General features: G+C 44.6%; 2 protein-coding genes across 2 annotated transcripts; both read left to right on the top strand.

Moving 5' to 3' along the window:
* Positions 1-77: 77 nt before the first annotated feature.
* Positions 78-7056, top strand: PKDREJ (polycystin family receptor for egg jelly). Its single transcript, XM_058022321.1, is given in 5 exon segments — positions 78-6033; positions 6207-6270; positions 6272-6374; positions 6377-6413; positions 6785-7056. Coding segments are annotated over 5 exon segments (6432 nt in total).
* Positions 7057-14008: 6952 nt separating this feature from the next.
* CDPF1 (cysteine rich DPF motif domain containing 1) lies at positions 14009-22570 on the top strand. The gene is made up of 4 exons (XM_058022320.1): positions 14009-14018; positions 14781-14904; positions 16997-17108; positions 22421-22570. Exons 1-4 carry the CDS (start codon positions 14009-14011, stop codon positions 22568-22570), a joined length of 396 nt encoding a protein of 131 aa, XP_057878303.1.
* The last annotated feature ends 880 nt before the right edge of the window (positions 22571-23450 follow it).

Below are 23450 nucleotides of genomic sequence, written 5' to 3'. Positions count from 1 at the left end.
CTGTCACAGCCGTTGGGCCACCCCAACGAGCAGCCCCGGCAGGCCGCGCGTCCTCCGCCCCGTCCCCTCTGGCCGCGATGGCCGCGCTCCTCCTCCTCCTCATGCAGCTGCTCGCCTGCTGCCGCCGGGGCTCGGTGGCGTCCCCTGTCCGTCTCCAGCCGTCACCCCTGCGGGTCAGCTGCCCGGGCCCTCACGGCCAAGTCTTCCAGCGGCAGGACAACGAGCACAGGGTGTCGTGCCTGTGGAACAGCACCGTGACCCTGCATTACCAGCCCGCCCCAGGAGCAGGGCTGGAGGTAGAGGAGGAGGAGGAGGGACAGCCGCCATCCCCACCTTGCTGCCTCTGGTACCTGAACGCGGCCTTTCTGAGGAACATCTCACGCTGGTCAGGCCGGGTGGTACTGCAGACAGAAGCTCCCTCGCCCGGGGCCTCCAGCCTTGTTACAGTGCAGTGCTCCTCTGCCTCCTGCGCTGCACCCGTGTGCTTTCACCGCAACGTGAGCGTCGAGATGGCGGAGCAGGATGTGCGGCTGTTCGTGCTTTGGCCGCAGACACGCGTTATCCAAGCGTGGCAGCCCGTGGAGCTGGGCTGGTGTGCACGCCTCAAGAGCGCTGCCTGGCAGTACCGCTTCAGCAGCCGGGGTGGTGTCCCCTCGAGCCTTCTCCTTCCCAGCAGTGAGCACCAGGACACAACATCACCTGCTGTCTATCCAACAGTTGAGTTGGAACAGACCTGTGCCACCTACTACAGCTACCGCTTGACTGTGCGCTACAGGCACCCCGGGATCCACGTTGCTTTGGTCAGTATTGAGCAGATGCCCCACATAAGCCTCAACCTCTCTCTCAAGGTGGAGCCTGACTTGGTGCATGTCCTCAGTGTCAGCTCCAAGCTCCTCAGTGTTCCTCAGCAGCCCCTCAGCTTGTCCTGGTGGCTTCAGCCCCTTACCCTGAGTACACTTGCCTACAGACTGGTGGACACACAGGCTATAGGAGGGTGGCTGTGCTCCTACAGTTCATTTACACTGCCAAGCAACTTCTGTGCCATTTCTACACCTCAGAGCCTGGATGAGATGGTGGTGGCCAGCGTTTACTTCCATGTTGAGGGAAAGAGGTTTGAGGAATTGATGGGGGAACTGCACCTGCTCAATGGTACCCTGAGCTTAACTGCTGGCAAAGAAACTCCCATACATGTCAACCTTTGTCCAGGGAAGACCAACAGCAGCACTTACATTTTCAGGTACAACCAGGGAACATTTTACACATCTAAAGACAACAACAGCACTTTTTCCACAGATCATCCTAACACACACACTGTGTTCTATCAATACAAGGAGCTCTCCTACTTACTCACCATAGAGTTTCTGGCCTTACAGTGGTACAAGTTCAAAATGTACCTTTATATGAATCAGAAGAGGGCTTTGATTAGGTCACTGGCAGAAAGAGACCTTGACGTCCACGTTTTCAGCAGTGCCCGTCCTTCTGTTCTGCAGAACTTTAGTTACTTAGTGTGGTTTATCCCTACACAACATCCGATGCTACAGTGTGAGTGGACCTTCTATCTGCAGCTTTTTGGCACAAAAAAAGACCATATTGTCCAGAGTAGCACGTACACATACAATGACCACGTAAAAAATGCCACGCGTTTTGTCCGTCGCTCTGCTTTACCCTTTGATGCAGAGAAATACACGGGGTTTGTGGCAAAAGTGAACTGCACCAGCAGTGCACCTATACCGGCTCTTTTAAGTGTCAGGCTCAACAACCGTACTGCAAAAACCATAGAAGCACCAGTGGTTTGTGCGCAAAAAAATTGTAGGATAGTCAGGTGTTGGATTCAGAGACCTACTCCCAATGCCAATATCTTGTACAAGAAAAGGGCATTAGAATTTTTCCTCTTTGTCAGGTTGGACGTAGAGTGCGACACTGGCATATCTATCAAGCCTCAATGGCAAGTCTATCCTGCTACGGACACAAAATCTGACCCGGACTGGTCAAACCCAGTAGACACTTCTAGCATGTTTGGTGTGAGAATGATACATTTAACTGTTGCCGCTAATAGTTTAGATTATGGGTTGTATCTGTTTTATTTCACTGCTGAGGTAATCCTAATTAGGACCTCAACAGTCCTCAAGGCCCATGATATGGTTTATGTTCAGGTTGAGAGAGCCGATCTAGTGGCAAATATCTCAGGAGGCCCGGTCCGCACAGTGAAATTTTCTGACAGATGGACTCTTGATGGTTCTGGATCCTCTGATCCTGATGCAGCGGAAGGAACAATGATATTTACTTGGTACTGCACTAAAGACTTTGCAGACTATAAAACCATGAGATACAAATGGAAAAACAGATGCCATCCATTGCAGAAGGATTTGAGATGGGTAACATCCTCAGGTCCCATTCAAACAATACCACCAGAATACCTCCCAGGAAGCACCTTATACTACTTTCGCCTGGTGATTAAAAAGGGCAGAAGGATGGCTTATGCTGATCAAGTTATAGAAATAGATCCTGGCCCTCCACTCATTCTGGATATTAAATGCATTGAAAACTGTGGTGCCAGTTTAATTCCAACAGAGAGATTTGCCCTATCTGGAAAATGCTCAAACTGTAAACCGAGCAACAAGCCACTATATTACTGGTCCCTTTTTTCAGACACCTCTAAAGAAATTGATTTTGACTGGGCTTCCAAAACATCAACGGGGAGGTCTGGGGCTTACCTGTCTATACATGCTCTGACTTTCATGAAGCCTGAATATCCAACCTACATACTTCACTTAAGTGTAACTACCTGGGATGGTAGGTCCGCATCCTCCAGAAAACCCTTTGCAGTAAATACTCCACCTAAGGCTGGCAGGTGTAACATCAGACCCCGCTACGGGTTTGCCTTTCAGACAAAATTTGTTGTTAAGTGTAGAGGATTTTCTGACAGCCATTTACCTCTGACATACAAAGTGATAGTAGCTTCCAACGTACCCCAAACTACCACAGTAAGTTCTGTGGTGGAAAACACATTTGGCACAATTCTGTACTTTGGTTCTGAGCCTAAAACTCCTCCATCTTTTCTCCCACTTGGAATGCCCTCTCGTTGGTACCGTGTGATACTTCATGTTCAAGTCCGTGATGCGTTCAGGTCATTTACCCAGGTGAGTTTACGTGCCTATGTGAGGAAGCCACAAAACACTCAATCCCTTGTACGTATGTTTCATGACCTGCTGGATTCAGCAAGCCATTTAAGCGTGTCCACATCTGCTCAGCAGCTCAGCGATCGTCTTAGAGGTGGTTATTTGATTTATCTTGCAGCCTCACTCTTAAACTATGTTAAAACCACACCAATTGTCCAGCTCCCCCAGGCTCACCTTCGGGAAACTGTGGTTAAAGCAGCCTTGAATATTTCAGTAAATAGCATCATGGAAATCAACCAAGTAGTGGCTGTTATTTCTGAAATCACAGAGTCAATTGAGAAAATGAATGTTAGGTCACAAGACCTTGCCATTGGGAAACTGACAGAAGTAACGGGAATTCTGAAGAGACAGAGGAGTCAGATCAATTGGTCTGAGGGAGCAGAAATTCAGACCAGTGGAATACTAAGATGCTTGGCCAATGTCCTAAGAGCTGATCTTCTGCATCTCAAGAATGTCAGTGCAAATGGAATTCAACATGTTTTCTCCATCATGGAAGGTGTAACAGAGATAGTTTTCTGGGGAAAAGTCCCTCAAGAAATAGAAACTCTAATAGAAACAGGACACTGGAATATCACTGTGAAGAAAAATGAAGCCTGGAACATTACAAATTGTTTGCCTGAAATAGACACCTGCCGCAATTGTTTTTATCCAATAATAAGAAAAGGAAACGTTTCAGGAGTGGCGCCGGACACTGTGTTTTCCACTGCTGTTTTTGATTTTGATGAGAGCCCCTTCCCATGGTTAGCTTACACATCAGATATTATATCAATGGTCATGGGGTTTAAAATGGCAGAGACTAAGACTGATGGGGATCTAATTCCATTCATGCCTGAAAGAGCAGACATTTTTCTTGCCAGGAAAGGTGGAGTTGCAACTTTTAATTTACTAATGGGACCCGATAAAACACAAACTTACACAACTGGAGGATTTCTTTTTGAGATCAATGAAACTGCCACGAGTGTGTACTTCCAGATCAAGACAAAATTAAAAGTTACTTTCAAGGTGCTGATATTTACAGGTGCCAATCTTACTGACGCTCAGCCCGTGGCCTCATTTATTGCTTTTCACAACAGGAAAACAATTGCAAGTGAAAATGAGACAATCATTGATGACTGCAGCGTTAAAGGTCCCTATATAGTCTGTCTCCCAAAGTCCCTGCTGGAAAACATAGTGCAGGAAAGTGGTGCAGGTGCTCAGAACATCACTGTTATCTTGGAGACACACTATATCTTAAGGTACCCAAACCAGAAAATGGTGAGCATATACATTTTTAATGACCAGTGCCTATTTCTGAATGGGATTGAAAGTGAGTGGAGCCAAGAGACATGCGTGATTGGTCCCCTGACCAACTGGGAGCAGGTGCACTGTATCTGTGTCTCCACGCGATACCGCAGGAGTGTGTCAGCCCTGGCAGCACCCAGCATCAGGTTCCTGGCAGCCAAAGTAATAGTTCTTCCCAACACAATAGATCTGGGGAGAAACCTGATAGCAGACATACCTAAAAACCCACTGACCCTCATAACACTGCTCTGTATTTTTATCATCTTCTTGCTTTTGTGCTGCTGGGCTATAAGAAAAGACAGGGCTGAGAGGCAGATCAAGTACATTATCGTTCTGCCAGACAATGAGGCCTCTGATGATGGGAGCTTTTTGGTCACTCTGTACACAGGCAGTCGCTGTAATGCTGGGACCAAAGCAGAGGTTTTCCTGCAGCTCATCGGCCAGTACGGCAGGAGTAAATTCCGTTGTTTGTGGCACCGGCCTTCTCCAGCTTTCCAACGGGGAAACATTGATTGCTTTCTGATAACTACTAAAAAAAAATTGGGAGATATTAGTTCCTTCAAGATCAGGCTCAATAATGAGGGCAAATCTTCAACCTGGTTCTTAAGCAGAGCTGAAGTTGAGGACATGTCCACCAGGAAGGTCTGGTTCTTCCTGTGCAGAAAATGGCTTTTCCTTGACAAGAACCATCCCTCACGAGCCTTGAAATTTTCTGTCACAGACCCCCAGACACCTCTACCCAAAGCTGACTATTTCCTTATTCATTTTAACAGGAGACTGACAGAGTACCATCTGTGGATCTCGATTTTTGCTCCTGTTAATGCTGGGGCTTTCACCAGGTTCCAAAGGTTGTGTACATTTTTAGCAGTGCTGTTATTCACCATGCTTGTTAACATTATGTTCTTTAATGCTGAAAAGGATGACGAAGCTCCGATATACCTGAGGTATGTGAGATCAATAGCAGTAGGAATTGAATGTGCTTTGCTTACCCTCCCTGTGGAAATGTTAATAATTGTCTTGTTTAAGTATTCCCAGAAGGATCCTCCTCCTGTTGTGACTAAGATGTACCCAAAGGTAGATTCTAGGTACTGGAATAATTGCATAATATCTGAAAAAGATGCAAATGTAATTGACACACAGGAGGAGACGACACCTGAGAGTTCCTCTGAGATGGATAATAAGTCCCAGAAGCCAGGTTCCAATATCCTAGAAGGGAGCATCTTGTCCAAAGTAAGGAGACTAAGCACGACCATCAGGCGGCTCCGCAAGATCCCGGAGAGTGAGCCCTTGCTGTGTTGGTGGTGTGTCCCTGTGGCCTGGCTCCTGGTTCTGACCATAACCGTGCTCTCATCCTTCTTCATCGTGCTCTATGGCTTGTCCTATGGCTACCAGACTTCCCGGGAGTGGCTCATAGCGTCTGGAACCTCCTTTCTTCAGAATGTGTTTTTCAATTCAATTCTGAAAACCTTATTTTTCACAGCTATAAGCACAATTCGCCCAAGATACTGTGAAGATATCAGATGGGTAACTCGGGAAAAGCATGTGGAGTTTAACTCACCTGAAGAAACTCAGAGCACAGGTCGCCGAAAAAACTCGGAAGATACCGGACAGGCAACTCAGGAAAACCCTGTGGAAACTAACTCAGCTGAAGAAACTCAGAGCACAGTTCATCCAAGATACTCTGAAGATACCACAATGGAAACTCAGGAAAAGCCTGTAGAGATTAACACAGCTGAAGAAACTGAGAAAGATACCTGAAACTTGCTGATGTCAGAGGCACCAAGCAATATCAGCATTTGGAAGCTGATGAACGAAAACTTGCTGAGAAGGGCAAAAATTAAAATAAATGCACTTATTTTCATGAAAGTTTTCATCCATCACCTTGTCTTTTTATCACTGCTATTGAATTTCCCACTGCATATTCCACTGAGAATGCCAACAGTTCCCACTAAAGCCAGTCCCTGAATAGAAGCTGCTTTCAAAATACTTCTCCCACCCAAGTTCTGTGGCTAAGCATCACCTCGCTTCTCGTGCACTATCAACTCTGCCCAGCTCGCAGAGGTGATGCCCGTGCTGAGCATGGCTCTCACCTCTGGCTGAGCACATGCTGATGTAAGAGCAAAAAAAAAAAAACATACCCTGAGGGCTGGAAACACCGGCGTGTCCGTCCCGGGACCGGGAACGCCTGGGTGTCCATCCCGAGAGCTGGGGACACGCTGGGAACGCCTGGGTGTCCGTCCTGAGGGCTGGGGACACGCGGGAACGCCGGGGGTGTCCATCCCGAGGGCTGGGGACGAGGGGAACGCCTGGGTGTCCATCCCTAGGGCTGGGGACAGACGGGAACGCCTGGGTGTCCATCCCGAGAGCTGGGGACAGACGGGAACGCCTGGGTGTCCGTCCTGAGGGCTGGGGACACGCTGGGAACGCCAGGTTGTCCCCAAAGCCGGAGCAGGGCATGAGGGAAGGCGGGAGGCGTTCGCGGGCGCACAGCGCCCCCTGCCGGCCGCCTGGCGCCCCCTGTGAGGGCACGGGGAAAGGAAACCGGGAACCGGAACCGGGAACCGGACACGAGAGCGGGAACGGGGAAAAGGGGTAGCCCCGGTAACTGGGTGGAAAGTGAGCGCTGGAGGGAACTGGAGCCAGCGGGAAACAAGAATCGGGAGGCAAACAGGAGCTCGGGATGGAGCGGGAAATGGGGGCTTGAGGAACCGGGAATGGGGAGCAAAGGGAGCTGAGGAGGGACCGAGGAATGGGAGACGGGGCGAAAGGAACTGGGAGCTCCGCGTAGGGGTGGAAATGGGGACCTAGGGACAGCCTGAGGGAGCTGGGAACCGGGAATTGTGGGGCAATGGGGAACCGGGCGGAGAACGGGATCCGGGCGGGGGAACCGGGAGTGGGGGACTGCTGACGGGGAATCACTCACAGTTCCCGAGCTAGAAGTCGCTGTCTTCCAGCTCCAGGCACCTTTGAGCCTAAGAAGTGGATCTGGGCATTAGCAGGTAGCAAGGATATAGAACTATATTCTTACAACTGAAGTGGCATGCTTTATGTAAACAAAATTTAAGACCTTCATGCTTCTGGGTGCCATACCAGAAATATTTTCCACGTGCCTTAACATCCCGTGTTACAATAAAAGCATTAGTGATACCTCGTCTCACTTTGTGTCCTGCCTCAAACACAGTCTGTTATCTCTACGAATATGACAAGGTTTTGTCAAGAGCCACATGAAGGCTCCCTTGAAAGTTTTATTCTGTCCAGATGCAGCAGTCTGAGGTTGTTCAGACCAAAGATGGTTTTTGTTTGAGGAGAGTTGTAGGAAACTACTTGGATTCTGCTGATAAAGGCATTTGTAACAGAGATGTGCTCCCCAGGCTGGTTGAGATACCAAGCTCTCTAGCCTGTGCATCACCTTTGCACTGATCTGTTGACTAAATCAGTGTTTTTACTACTACAAAAATCACTACACCAAAAAAGGTGTTACAAGCCCCAAAATTCCCAATAGACAGGCAAAACCTGAGATTTGGATTAAGAAAGGAACAGATTATCTATGTGGTTGCAATGGTTTGGGCTTGTTTATTCTTCAGTCCAGGCCTGGAAAAATCAAGGAGTGGCAAGTGGTTTTTGCTCCTTTTGTCAGAGCCTGGTGAAGACGTCCTCACCTGCTCTGTTTTCTTTTTTGCTGCCCATCTAACACCTGAACCATGCTGCCTCCCTTGAAGTCTGCTTTTAACTGCAGGCCATAATAACTTTGCACTACATCTTCTCCCCCAGCTGTTCGTTCATTTTGTCAATTTTCCCAACATGAGTGAAGTAATTACTCATTAACCATGCTTGGAGTCATGTGTATGTGCAGAAGAGAAGCACAAATTTAAATGTGGCATGAAACATCAGAGTGTTTTTAAGCCTTCTCTTCCTAGACATTTGAAAAACTTTGAAAAACATGGGCAACATACAATTTCTGTCAAGACCCCATCAGCTTTGCTGCTTAATTAGCTCTACTCTGAGCCCACACTTTCTTTTTGGACCTCAGTGAAATCCTGGTCAGACCTGTCTGTGTGTACTGGACAGATGGAGATCTAAAGCCAAAGAAAAGTTTATTAAATATCTGTAACACGAGGATGCTGCAAATTCTTGGTGGATTTTGAGGTCCTTGGGTAAAAAGTCAGAACTGTGAAAATGTTATGTGTCTGCCTTCCTAACATGGGACCCAGGAGGAGCAGTCCACTCTGGTTTTAGTGAATTCTAGGATCCACACATCTCCAGCCATGATTACATTTGTCATATGAGAAAAAGCCATTTTTCTTCTGTTTTACCTGTGATGAACAGAGAAGTAAATTTGTCCAAAAGAACTTCTGGAAGGAAAGAGCATAAGTATAGACCCTCTGGAGAACAGACTGTGCAGGGTACAGAGCATGCACAAAAGGAATGGCCTGGCACTCAGTGATAAAACAGGTCTTCAGCTGTCTAAGAACACATATTTCTCTGTGTCCTACAGAGAACTGTGGAAGTAGTTCTTGTATATGTGCTTTGATACCTGTTTGATGTATCAGGTATTGAAAGAAGTGCAGCCTCAGTACCTGCATGGTTTTTGGGCAAAGTAATCCAAGTACTAGTTGGGAAGCCAAGTCTTTCTGACAGGGGCAAACAGAGTAACCTGAAAACATTGCTAAAACTTCAGGAAGTCTTGTGCCTGCCTGGATTCACCTTGTTCCATATTGCTGCTTGGCTAGAAGACAGGAATTTGACACAGGTGTATGTCAGGAGGTTTGGAAGCCGCTAACTCCTGACTAAAAGTCTTCATAACCTCCACTGTAAACTGAAACCAATGAAGGTTTGGTTGGTGTGAAGGTGTGAAACAAGGAACTCTGCAAATGTTTGTGACAATTCCCAGCAAGTGTCTGGGAAAAGAACTTTTGAAGGGTTGGGTGATGGTGGGCTTTGCTCCATCAGATGTGCTGCCAGAGGACCTCTCTGCTGCTTTTCTGTGCTCACTGTTCACACCAGATGGGATAACAAACCTTGAGGAGCATGTCCCAGAGGAAATGAGCATGGCTGCAGAAGGTGTGCTGGGCCATGTACATGCACAAGTTTTAGCCAGGGACATGCCTGTCTTTATTCCCAGGCTTTCTTTCACTCCTCTGGTAGTTTTGTTTGCTTTTCCTTCTGGATAGTTTTGTTGGTGGTTTCTTTGGGGTTTTTTTTTTTTTTTTTTTTTGCTTCATTCTGCAGTTCCCAACTCGAGCTCAGTCCTAACAAACTGAGAGCTGCAGTCACACTTCATTGGAAGAAATTCCCTTTCCCAGGTATGTTAATGCTGAACATCTTCCTGGTCACAGGAGAAATTTGGCACCAGCTCCACAGCATGGACATTGTCACATGCAACACCATGTCGTGGGGCTGAGTCTTTCCTTATAGTCCCAACTTTGCTTTCTGTAGGGAGATGAATCACTGGAGCTCTATTTCTTCCTTTTAGCATTATGTCCAATGACAGTGACTTATTTCCTGAAATACTGTGTTAGCCTCTCCTCCTGTATTTCCACAAAATCTTGGTGTTCCTATTTTTAGACTCTGTTGGAAAGTATTGCACTAAGTTTAGGTTGTGCTTAACCAAGCTGATACTTTCAGTGGTACCTGTGTGGCCATGCACTTAACTTTTTTTAAGGACAACTTAAAAAGTAATGGTGATCACTTATATATTAATAGAGCAACTTTCTCTTCCCCACTATGGCTGTTAATGTAACAAATTTCTAATAGGGAGCTGCAGTGTGGAAGGGAGACAAAATGAGTTCAGAACAGAGGGTTACTATTGCTGTAGGTTGATTTTTTATCATGGTTGAACCAGAAGGAGATTTAATGAAATCTGACCTCAGGTCTGTTTTTTCCATTTTGGCAAAGAATAACTGTTCTGTGATCCAGAACTGATGATCACTTCAGCAACACTTCATGTTTGGATCTCTTGTGTTATGGATAGATGATGCCTTGTGCAGCCTTCCTGTGTGAACCTTTACCTTCCCACCTAATTTAAGATTCTTACTAAATGCTGCCTAATTTAGAGTAGGCATCTCTGAATAAGGGGCACTTGGGCTTAGTTTTTGTTGAGTGTTGGTTTCTCAGCTTTGTGAAATCCTGGATCTTAGGTATAGATGACTTTTTGAGATTCACTGTGTGTTCAGAAGGCCTTTATACCTAAGGAAGGGGTTTGATTTTCCTCTCTGTGTTACTCCTCTGTCCCTACAACTGTTCAGAAGACACACTGGCTTTCACATCTGTGACCACCTAGACTGGTTATCCTGCTGCTCTGTGTCCCATGGCTAGAAGGAAGCCTGCAGGGATCTCTGTTCCTTCCAAGCAGAGAAAGCCAGCACAACTCCCCAGCCTGGGGGAAAAGGGTGCTGCAACAAATCAAGGTTTAATTCAATCAAGTGATCTTTGGGAGAGGGAGTAAGGATGAAAGTTCTGATTGTTCACACCTTGTGAAATTGCAGTTCTGGGCTAATTCATGCTGAACCCAAGGTAAGTCACCTCAAAGGAAGAGGAGGGAGGCAGCCACAGGTGACCTGAACATGCCTTCAGGGCTGTAGCATGAAGGAACAGGAGGAAGAAAGTTGTTCACCTGGGGATTAAATAGCAAGTCAGAAGGTTCTGCTGTTTTATCTACTGCCTGATCAATTAGGCTGCAGATTTTCTGAAGAAGGCAAAGTTGCTGGTGCTGAAGTGTGTTTAAAAATCTGTCACACCAAACACTGACACATGCCAGGGTATGGACTGCCCTTCTACTAGAGAGCATTCCTACATGTAGAAAATCGAGTTGTGGATATTTTAATAGATTATTGTCATCAACAGTGAATTCTGCAGGAAAATCCTGGCAGGTAAAAGAAACAAGGGTTTCGTAGAAGAGGATTAAGGGTGTGTCAGTGTTGGTTTTATCTGACAGCCTCTCAAATCAAAGTCTGCATCTGTTTATAGGTACTTTGTTTCTTCTATGGTTTCTCTAGTTTATCAGTGACTCAGAAATACAGGAGTCTCCTGTGGAGTATTAAGAGGGGCTTAACCTATGCATTGTAAATACTTGCGCTAATGAGGTTTGAAGCAAAGAAAATCAGATTACTTATCTGTGCTACTGCCACTGACCCTGACAATTTAAGGGTGATTTATGATTTCTGGCATGCCTTCCAGGCCTCTGAGCAGTGTGTTCCAACCCGAATTGCCCTTAAATCTTTAGGAGTCTCCAGAGAACTGGACTGAGAGCCGTTTCCCCATGTCTTTATCAGGTATCAGTTGCAGAGAAACACTCCTTCAGCACTACCCAACCTGTGCCTTTCTTTTACTGCAGTTATTTCCTTACTATGGCACTGAAATCTGTGTGCTTCACCTTTTGCCAGGATATGTGAGCCAACCTCACACACATCCTGCAGCACTCTAGGCTTGACCTAGCATGTGGAACATGTTAGTTCAGTAGCTTCTGTAGAGCTTGTTGGTTCAGTGGTTACCCAAGCATGTGGATATCTGTGTTCTTTCCAGAAGAGCTGGGCATGTGTGTCAGGTATAGATGTGTTAAAATACCTTGTGGCTTCCAGTCAGAGTGGAAAGTGCTCAGGCAGAATTCAGTTCTAGACAAGCTGTTGTCAAAGACCTGTCAGCCAGACAGACTTGTGATGTGATACTGGGAAATGCTGCTGCTTCAGAACATTCCAAGGTGAAAAAACCCCGTAGTGGTAGCACCTGGTGATGGTTTGGGGTGCTTGTGACCACAAATTTGTCTGTCATTACTAAGAAGGGACATTTTCCTCAAGAGGTCCTTTATCCTGCTGCTGGTTTGCTAGAGAGAAATGAGTTCTCACTCTGCTTCACGTATCTGGAGGGCAGACAAACACCTGGCACACTGTCACATCCTGCTAGGATGGCATGTAGTGCCAAACCAATGAGCTGACCAATGTGATAAACCTTTGTCTGGCTCAGCTGGGTTTATGGCATAAAGCCATGGTTATTCAAAGCAAATGAACTTTTTGGAAGCCACTCTTTGTGAGAAAGTGCATCTCAGGACTTGTCTGCTTGGCAATTTAGACTAAAGGTGTGAAGCACATGCATGAACTTGACATTAAATATCTTTCTTCAGAAGGAAATGCCTTTACTTTGTTGTACAGCAAACTTTACTTCTGAATGGGAGCATTTAACTCTGAAATCTGTGCATTCATTGACCTCAGCTTTGATTAGGAACCTTAACTTTCCCAAATGCTGATGTGTAGACATGCTCTCAGGACAAATGATGTTCCCAGTGAAATAAAACTTGGTACAGCTGCTACCAGTGACTTGTAAGCTGGGAGTATGATGGAAAGCATCATAAATTCATCTGTGCCTTGCCGGCAGGATCATATGCTTTTCAACTGGCATAGCCAAAAATGTGTTTGCACATAGATATCATTCCTTCCCAGTGGTAGGCATTGAACAGATTCTGTTCTACATGCCATGGTCCGTGAGAGAGCAGGTGTTTCTATATCTAATGTGCTTCAGCTCTCAACCCAGGGCTGTTATTTTAACTTGGGATCAGGACACATTCATTCCAAAGTCTATGACCCTCACTGCCATAAATACTTCTTTTTTTGTTGTGGTGGTTCTTGGTGTTTTGCACCATTTTAAAGAAAAAGTCAGCATTATAGTCTTCTCAATTTGATTCAAACGACTTTCCATACTCTACTTCTTTGAGGTTAATGATTTCTCCTTTTTAAGGAAGACTGATTACAGAAATCCAGGGTTCAAAAAGCAGACTTCTTAACTGAGTTAGCTCATAGTGTGAAGAATCTGAATTACAATATACAGGGAGAAGAAATGGGTAGCATGTACACGTCATACAACTAACTGACAAATCTAAAAGCACTTGAGTTAATTAAATGCTCTCCATCATCCCTGTGAGGTAGGGAAAGCACATAATATCCAAGGGTCATATAATTAGTGAAAAAATAGCTTCCTAAGGTGTTCTCAAGGTGAATTTATTTATAAATCCAGTGTCCAGCCCCATTTGTGTTACATCTGAAGAACTCTGTGCTACTGAAATGCCAGGAATGGCTGTGGAAAGGCTGGTGGTAAAGGAGTGATGAGCTAAGGGAGATTATTTCCAAAAATAGGTTTCAGGGTTTAACAGGCTAGGACTTTCTGAATTGGATGCCTGTCATGAAGCCTCTGAGGATCTCCCTGTTCTTATGGAACATTAGATGACAAGTAGTCCCAGCTCTGCTTCACCTTGCCCCTAGTTCACCTTGTCAGCAGATGGCTCTGAGGATTCAGTTTCACTCTCTTGGGCAAGCAGAAATAGCAGCCCACTGTCACCAAAAGAGCGATGTGCAGGTCCCTCATCTCAGCCCTGCCTTTCTGCTGGTGCTGCAGTTCTGCCTCTCACCTTGTGCTACTGTTAGCAGCTGTTGGATTCCTCTGCAAGCCAATTGAGTTCATTAAAAGCAATAAGGGGAAAAATATTGGAAGAAGAAAATGAAAAAGTTATTTTTTTTTTCTTACTGCATTAGTAACTAGTGTGATTTAGTAAGACAGAAACCATGGACCAAGGTGTTGGATACCAGAAATATATGGGTCTTCTCTAGAAGGATGAAGCAGTCTTCTCCTTCTGCCTGTTTTCATCAAAGTTATAGTATCTAAACTCTTTTAAAGGTGACTGACTGCTCCTTTGTCCCATGTGGCTGGAATGGGCCAACACCTTATCAAAATATAGGATGATTCCATTGGCCTCATTTCCTTAGAAAGCCAGATGGGAACAGGGAGGCAGGGGTAAGCTTCCAAAACTCTATTCCAAGGTGAACCAGAAGCAAAGAAAAAGACAGTCTTTTCTTTGCAAACACCTTCCTGGTACCTCCTCCTGAGTGAGGTCCCAAACCCTTTCCTGGCCCCAGTTTGAGGGAGGAGATGGGCATTGCAGAACTGGCTTGGAATTCTGCATGGCAGCAGATAGGGAGCAGTGTCCTGGGAAGCACTTAGAGCGTGCAGACCTCAGCTGAGCAGAGATCACAGCCATGTGCTTTGTCACCAGAGTTATTTCATGGATCTTCCAAATTAATAGGTGAACTTTATAGTTAGGCTCCCAGTCTGCAGTTTATAGACCTGTCTAAGGAATTAGAAAATTTAACTGGAACATGGGAAATGAACTTAATTTGGGAGAAAATACTTACTAATCAAGGTCTGCAATTGTCAGTTTTTCTTGGGGTTTTAATTTGCAAAGCCAGATGTCTCAGGTCACTTTAATCTTCTTGCAGATATGTTCCCAGCATTGCATTTTGAGGCTAAAAGATTTTTTTGTGTGTGTGTTTCTTGCAGGTAGCTTAAAAATCGATGCTCCCAAAGAAGTTCAGACAGCAGGAGAGTTCAGATATGAGCTGTGTGAGTTATCAGCGTTGTACACAAATTATGGGCAGATGTCACCAAGCTCTCACTCAATTGTGTAAGTGCCCTCTGAGATCACAGACTTCATTTCTGCTAGGAGCATTAGAATCCTTGCAGTGTGCACTACTTGAGTTCAATAATGTGCTCTACTGACCCTGAACATGAGGCTTGGTGCTTAAAGTGATCTCCTTTTTTCCAAGGGGAAGGAATGTTAAAAATTGTCAGTGCTGGTAGGAAAAACAACAATAAGTTTTTGTGCCCTGCTTCAATACCATGCAGAAATCTGTATTTAACCTATTTCCTAGCCTCCCTGACTACTCTACCAATGTTTTCTTGCTAGAACACTGCTGACTGCCAGCCTGGTATTTCTGGGAATAGCCCTTCCCTCACTGAGCCTCCCTGAGCTGAGCAATATATACACACAGCATGAATGCAATATATATGGCAAAAACACTTCTTAGAGCTCTCTGGCATGATGTGGAGTTCTGACCAGCAGTGCTTTTTGTGTGGATTGGACAATCCTTTGTCTGACCATGCAGCATCAGGGTGTGTGAGTGCTCACAATGTATTTATATTTTCAGGGACCAAAGCCTTTTCTCTCTCTGCTAAATAGGGATAGTTTGACCAGGAATTATGCAGTTACAGCTTTGCCTGCAGACATTAAACTCCCCATAAAATAAAGCACCTTGCTTTAAATGCAAGAATAGCTTGGTGGAGGCCATAATGGTCAACAATGACTTGTTCAGGAACTCTCTGGAGCTGGAAGTCAGGCATGTACTCAGCATTTCACCCCAATAAGACTGTTCAGTTTCTTAAAGAATGGAAACAGCTGTTAATCACCACCTGCTGGGGCTGTTGTCCTTGGGCAGCTGTCTTTTTATCATTCCAAACCCCACAGTGCTACTTGTTTTCCCTCTCCCACTCAGCAGAGCAAAGGCTCACCTTTGATCAGGTCCATTCCTGAAGGGTCTGAATGTGAATCTTAATTTAGGTTATCCAAAATCAGAGTTAACACCCAGCTTTATTTGGATTGCTCAGGTGCCAAAAGCAAAAGAATAATGCTGAAGCATCACACTTCTCTAGATGGCTTTAAGAAACAGCTTCACACCCCATCTTTCTTGGCTTGCTCACATCCCAAATGCAGTGCTGCAGGAAATGTGCTGGACAGGGGCCTTTGTCAAATGGCTCTGCACTGATGAGGGCTGGGAATCCTGCAAGAGGAACTTTGCAAACACAATCCTGCCTTTGTATCCCAGGGGCTTGTTGACAGGGTGATCTGCCATAAGATGCCTGATCTTTCCTAACAGTGGAAGGCTCTGGGCAAATCATTTTCTGTTTGAGTGGACAGAAAAAGGAGAGAGGAACACAGTGCTGGACACACTCCTGCACACACTTCTGTGTGTGTGGAGACAAGGAGAAGGCAGTACTAGTTGACAGATTACCTTTTATCCATATTATTCCCATAATCCAATTTTTACTTAAGCCCAGGAGGAAGCCTTGCTGTGTGCCCTGTGCAGACAGATGCTCAACTGGCTTCTGTATTATTTTGCCTGGAGCTCCCAGAAAAAATAAAGCTTTAGTTTTTCCCAAGCAGGTTGCTAAATTATTATTAAATGCACTCCCTCAACACCCTGGAGCAAGTAGTACAGTCTGTGACATAAAGAAAGCACATTGGAGGTGTCTGTAAGGCTCTGTGCTGGTAGCTTCTGCTCTCAGGAGCTGGGCACCTCAGCTTTACAGCAGCAACATAACCAAGAGAAAAAACCTTTGTGTTTCATACTCACATGCACACAGCTTTGGAAGAGAACCTCTGATTAAAAGCTGTGCAATTGAAATGGTAACTTGACAAGGTACTGAAGATACTGAAGTTGGCCATGCTAAGGAATACCTGTTACAAAAAATGGAAGATAGTTAAGGTAGAGCATTGAGAAAAGCTTAGTAAGACGACACTGACAGGCTCACCAGTTGCTCTGCTTTTGGAAGAAAGAAAGGAAGTACAGTGTAGGACTGAAGGCAGCTGCAGAGTTGAAGGTTTTGAAGAGAAAAGGAGCTGCAGAGCTGCTGCATTGCCTCATGCACAACAGCAAGAGGAGCAAATCAATTACAAGTGTGAAGCATACACTTAAAAGGCCGAAATTATTCTTTTGCAGGCTTTTGGAAAAAGCCTGTGTCATGAGGGATCCTTTCACCCCTGGCAAGGACAAGTTCCTCATCATTAGGTCTCATTGCAGTTTGTGTAGCAGAGCAGTGTGTGTTGGTACAGTAAGTAACAAGCAAAACAAGCTACTTCAATAATTTCTTTTTGTTCCAGTCCTGGTGAACTGTCAGAGAAAGATCAAGCAGCAAAATCCCAAACAATCAGTTTTTAAAGGAAACCATTTCCCTTTGTCCTACTAGTATTTGCATGTTAATTGTACACAATTGTATGTTCTTGTGGATTCCACCAGATGAAGCTCTCAGTATTAAATTAAAATGATCAGCATTGTGAGTGTTCTACTTACAGATAAGCATAAGCACAGTCCAGCCTCTCAAGCACAAGGAGTGCTCTTTTCTACTTTCTTAGCACCAGAAAATGTAATAGTATAGATCACACACAGTAGTAGATTGGGGCTTTTTTTCCATAAAGGGAATATAAATGTCCAGGGATTATTAGGTTTAGATTCACAGCACAGGGCTTCATCCTATTTGCAAAAGTTAATGTTTAAAGTGAGCAGGGAAGAGAGTTGTACCATGCCATGCTTGCTCTCTGAGGAAGAATGAATTTAAGTAGCAGCTGGAAGGAAACCTTAAACTGTGAAATCTGAGTGCAGTCCAGAAAGGTGGTGTAAAATTACTTGTCTTAATTCCTTGTTCTCAGTGCAGAACTGGCCCCTTTGTTTGCTGTGAGTCTCAGATTTTGGGAGTTGGGCAGGCACAGCCAGAAGGATCCTGGCACACTTGGCTCAGTTTAGTTGCTATTCTGACTTGTGGCAGCCAGCACCAAGGATGGGCTGAGAGGAGCATGCAGTAACACCTTTCTCCTGATTGGGTTTATTTCCTTGTTAAAGAAACTTCTTACCCAGGTTTGTCAGGTCCAATTTCAGGAAAAAAAGGTTTAATACTTGAATTGTGCAGTAGCAGGAACAGCTCAGGCTGCTTCCTCTGGGAGGGGCCCCAAACCCCTGGGCTTTTATACCCCTACAGTCTGTGCACCTGATCCCATGGGGAAATTTGGGTCTGGGGTCTTCCTGCTGTTCACTGGCTCCTGCAGAGCCTCAGGGTGACCAGTCCTCTCCCAGACTGTGATGCAGGGCCCTGAGCCCTTTGTTAGGGCAGGGATCTGTGCCCATTCCTGGCATGGGGGCTCCAGTTGTTTCCTGCCATCCATGGCACAGTGTGCAGCTGGCATGGGAGCTTGCACACCCAGCTACCTGCACTGGGAGTACTTCTCAGCATCCTATCTCTGAAGTCTCTTCTGACATTTAAATGACTGAAAATCACCAAAAGTGATTGCAGCTCAGAAGGTTTGGTTTGGATTTTTCTATTCTGGAGCTACCAGTAGGCTGTGACTAGGTGAAGTGCCAGCACTTTCTGGTTGTGGCCGTGGTGGCTGGGCTCAAGTTTCCAGAGCCAGGTTCTCAGGGCAGTTGTGTGGAGGCAAAGCTGACATGAGCAGGACCTTCCCTGCTGTCCCTGCTGTGGCAGGGGCTGACTCCTCCCATACAGCCCAACGAGGAGCCAAGAGCAGCTACTCAGAGAATTTGGGCTTAGGGGCTTGATTCCTGCCCTGACATGCCAGGTTTATCCTTCCTTTTTAACAGCAGAGGAATTGGAACACAGACACATCTGGGACAAACTTGAGCATATTTAACTATTCTCATTCCCAAATCAAGTGTCTTGAATTTAGGAAGGATTCAGCAGGTATTTCCAACTGTCAGAAACAGAGCATTTCAGCCTCTCAGGGTCTTTGCACACACTGTGATTTTCTGAATGAAGGTGGGGCTTTTTCTTTGAAAAGGTGTGTTTGTTTCAGTTAACCTAGGTTTTGGCAATGAATGGAAGATACTTGCAGTGAGCTAATAGAAGCTTCTAATCTTTTTGAAAGTCCTGCTTATTTTGCCTGTTGTGGAAATCTGTCAGTCATTTACTGCTTGTTATCTGAGTTTTCAATATTCCCCTGATAGTATCATTCAAAGTAAAACATTGATTGTAAATAATTGAGAATGAATTTCTTACCAAACTGGCCAGGCCAGATAGTGAATCACACATATGACTATGGTTTCAAAATGAATTTAGCAATACTGCTTAGGTAACATTGAAAGAGATCTGCAGAAATGATAATTAGTGCTTTAAACACCCACACCACAAAGTAAGCAAACACATACTATTCCTCTTCATGTAAGAAAAATAAAGTTCAGAGAAGGAAAAACTTATCCAAGGCAATAGAGAGAGACAAAGGTAGAAAAATATCTTTGTATTGGCTGTGGTTCCTGCTTGTGCTTGACCCAAGTACATCGATTCACTCCTGAACTGAGTTAAATGTTAAAACATAGGAATTGAAGCTGAAGAAAATTATACTTTCTTGGGCCTCTTTGCAAAGAAGCTGGACCAATTGGAAAGGTTTTAGTGACAGGTTGCTTTTTAAATTGTGGTAATTCAGAATAGAATTAACCTAACATGTGGCAAAATTAAGACTTTTCTGACCTTGAGAGACAGATCAGATTTTAGGGTTTTCATGAGACAACCCATGCCAGCTGAAGTGTATTTCCTTTTATTGTGCCAGTAAAAGTCATGACTTAGAGCCGTTCTGTATAGTGTTCATAAACTTAAATATCTCCAAATATCCTCTGAAGCTTTACTCAATTTACTTCAATCATTTTGTAGCCTGTATCACCCTGCTTAAGTCCTTTATCAGAGTGCCTTGGTAAGTGCCATTAGTTCTGATCCAGCTGGGAATAATTCCAATGATTATTTGTAATGTCTTAAAACATGCCAAAACCACAAAAAAAGGAAGATAATAAAAATGCTTTTAAAAGTCTTTGGGCAGGTTGAGTGCCCGTCTTCCTATTACTCCTTCAGAAAAGGGGAGAGGAAATTATATAATCTGACCATATTAGTAATTTAAAATAGTTACTTCTGTTTTATTGCAACACTTTCTAAAGACATGGAAAAAAGGTGGCTTTTGGAGAAGAAAGGAGGAAAGGGAGCAAGTTTCATCCCTTATTGCTCACCTCAGCAGAAGGTGACTGAGCACATGATTGTAGGCATTAAGTGATAAATGTAATACTACAGCTGCTTCCCACTCAACTTCCAGTCATGTGGGGTCAGCCCTGGACAGGGACAGGCAGAGCCTTTCCTTTACGTATTGTGGTAGATACCATCCCTATATATATATTACTTTCAGCCATGATTCATGTCAAAACAGAAATAAACTATGGCAGCATGCTTTGGCAGCAGTTTTGCCTGAATTGGACTATTAAATTTGGAATTGAAATGGCCCCCTCTTGCCTTGGTCATGGAAGGGAGAAAACACGTTAAAGAATCATCTGATTAAACACAGAACTGTATCAGGATAAGGGTTTAAAAGAAGGGCTCAATTCTACATGGTAAGTTTAACTTGTAGGGCATTGAAAGAAAAATTAGGCTGAAAATCCCAGGACAGAGAGAGCAGGACTATGGTTACATGCTCAGGGGTTCATAGTCATGATTTCTCCAGTTCCTGGTGGCCAAAATCTGTACTAGCAACTCGTTTCAGCCAAAAGAATGCAAGCTGAGCACCTGTTTTACCTGTGAGGAGCTACATTTTGACAGTGGGGATCCCACCTGCCTCTCCCCCCCTTTGCCATGGCCCAGTGGCCACCTTTGGGACATTGGGGCCTGTGTGCCATTTGGCAATGCGAGCAACAATAGCCAGGCCAGCTGAAACTCTAATCTCCCCCTTTAAACTGGCAGCTTAATGTATTAAGGATACCAAGAGACAAAAAACAATAGGCTTGGAGGTTGTGCAACTGAAATCCACTTTCAGGGCTTTTCAGAGACTGAGGCCTCACACTCATTCCTGAGGATGAAGGGCCTGGCAGTCAATGCAGAAAAGGACAATAGATGAAGACAAGTTGTTCCCCAAGCTTCCAAGTCACATGGAAGCAGGCTGATTGTGATTTTGATATAATTATCATCTGAGTCTGCTGCTAAAACCCAGATAGTGACATAAGAAACAAAAACAAGGAGAGGAACACAGGGATAGCCAAGCCTAGCTCCCAGAGAAAGGCCAGCTGCAAATGACAATGGCAAGGGGAAAACTCTACTATTTAGGTAAGACCCAGGGAATCCATTTGTCCAGTTCTATCTAAACTGATGTCTTTATTCATTCTTAAATCCCCAAGAATAATCCATCAGCAACACCAATTCCAGCTTACCCATGAAATCCTATTTGGAATTTGGTGATCAGCACATCAAGAGAACCAGGGATGTCAAGTCTTGCTGCAGAGCAAAGGAATAATACATTAATTAGTTTCTCTTCCAGTTGTCCAAACTCTGCATTGCAAATACATTTAAATGTTCTGTCAGTTTTGCTTCTTTCTATTCAATTACTAACATCTGGTTACAGCTCCAGGGGAAAAAAAAATATTGGGTCTGTATGAGCTGTGAACAGAACAGGGATAGCAAAAAAATATTTGTGCACAGCAGCTTTTATATTTTACCACCAAGAGTTCAGAGGAGAGCCACTAGCTCAAGCTTTAGTACCAGGTGTGGTTCTAGGTTTTAACCAGTGAGTACATTTATTGAGGGTAAGGGATGAAATCTCACTTGAATTGTCTCAGATGAATGGAGTTCATTTAACTACTCTGGTTATTGGACACCTCTGTGACATTGATACAATAGTGATACTTTTTAGTAGTCTCCTAAGACAATACAAGTGCATGGGTTAATGGAAATAAGAATAGGTTTTTGGGAGTTATAGAAACGATGGTCTGTTGTGAGAGCCTCCAGCACTTGGTACTTGTGTGGGTCTTTAGGCCATTTTTGTGGAGATTGGTGAGGAAGAGTGTGCTGAGGCTCCAAGTCTCACATTCCATTGCAGATGGAAGATCTTCCCAAGAGGTAGAAATCTTCATCAAGCAAGACTTAGAGGAAAACTCTGCTGTTTCAGTAAAACCCATGGAATCTCTTACACCTTTATTCACTCTCCAGGTATAATCCATCAGCAACACCAGCTGCAGCTTAGCCATGAAATCCTATTTGGAATCCAGTGAGCAGGCCAGGAAACCCATGCATGGAGCTGGGAGGAGAAGGCAGCTGAAGGAGGGGTGTTGCTATTCCCTGTAGCAGGGAGCTGGTGAAGGTCACTTTAATAGGAGCAGTGGGACAGTTGATTTGGGGGTTTTATTTTTCACCCAGTTGGCTCTAACCACATGTTAGAATTATTGAGTAAGAAAAAATTGTGAATTGCTGGAATATCTCAGTCTAGAAGAAGAATAATTCATTTTAGTAGAATTATAAATATAAATGCAGTTTAATGAGACTGGAATGTAAGCATTTCCATTTTGTGTAGTAATGCTAGTTATTTCCTTACAGAACTGTTATTTTCTTCACAGAACTGTAGTCTGTTCTACTCCAAAAGTTTCTGCCTCCCCTGTGTGAAAGAAAACCTGAAGGCCTTCCCTTTGGAAATACAAGAAGACATGGATAAAAGGAAGCCCCAGCAGAAATCCTGCAAAAAAACGGATACGAAGCATAAATCTTGAAGGTCCAAGAGTGACAGTTCTTTGGCTGGGGTTTCTCCTCTCTGCTTGGAGACTATCATGTTGCTCCTTTTAAAGAAGTGACCTTCATCAGCTCACTACTGCTGGAGAGAGCAGCACATTTCCTTGCCCTTGGCCTGGGTTCAGACATCCCCGTGCAGCGCCCGCCGCGCCACGGAGCTGATGAGGAGCCAGAAAAGAGGCAGATGAGCCTCCTGTCACCATGTGGAATGCTTGCAGCAAGAAACCAAACAGCACAGACACAGGAACCGTGTCCAGGTTTCCACATTTGCTATTTTAGTGCCTTGTGTTGCTCTTGACACTCCCTACAGGGTTACGAAATTCCAAAACAGATTGGTCTGGCTTAATTCAGAATATACCCAAGCAAGTCAGTGTACACCAATTGTTAATCTGGCAGTGCTGGCCTGTAAGATTACATAAGGCAGAGAATTCAAGTCCAAAATAAAAGTGCTGTGAGAAAATGTCCTAAATATAATACCTACATTTCTCAATATGGTAATCTTAGTGCTATCACAGCATTGAGACTTGAGACTTTGAAGGTTGGTGCTTCTGCAATCAATAAAAGTATTTAGAATCCCTTGCACTTGCAGTCACTTTTCACTTAACCTTTCAGTCCATGTCAGCACAGCAGCTGGAGAGGAACCTGAATACATTTGGCTTATGCTTTACAATAAAGGTGACTTCTTTTTCACTTTCAAAGCAGTTAATCTGGAAATAGAAAAGTTCCATTAATATGCCTAATTCTTTCCTGAACCAGACAAATAAACTGCAGCTGTAATAGGGATGTCAAAAACACAGTTTCAGGTAAAAAGGTAAAAAGTTCAATGGAAACAGCAATTTGTTTAGCTCAAAAATTAGTTTC

This window comes from Melospiza georgiana, chromosome 4, assembly GCF_028018845.1.
Source record: "Melospiza georgiana isolate bMelGeo1 chromosome 4, bMelGeo1.pri, whole genome shotgun sequence".
Taxonomy (NCBI): domain Eukaryota; kingdom Metazoa; phylum Chordata; class Aves; order Passeriformes; family Passerellidae; genus Melospiza; species Melospiza georgiana.
The sequence above is the reverse complement of the archived record's forward strand: the minus strand, read 5'-3'. Positions and strand labels throughout refer to the sequence as shown.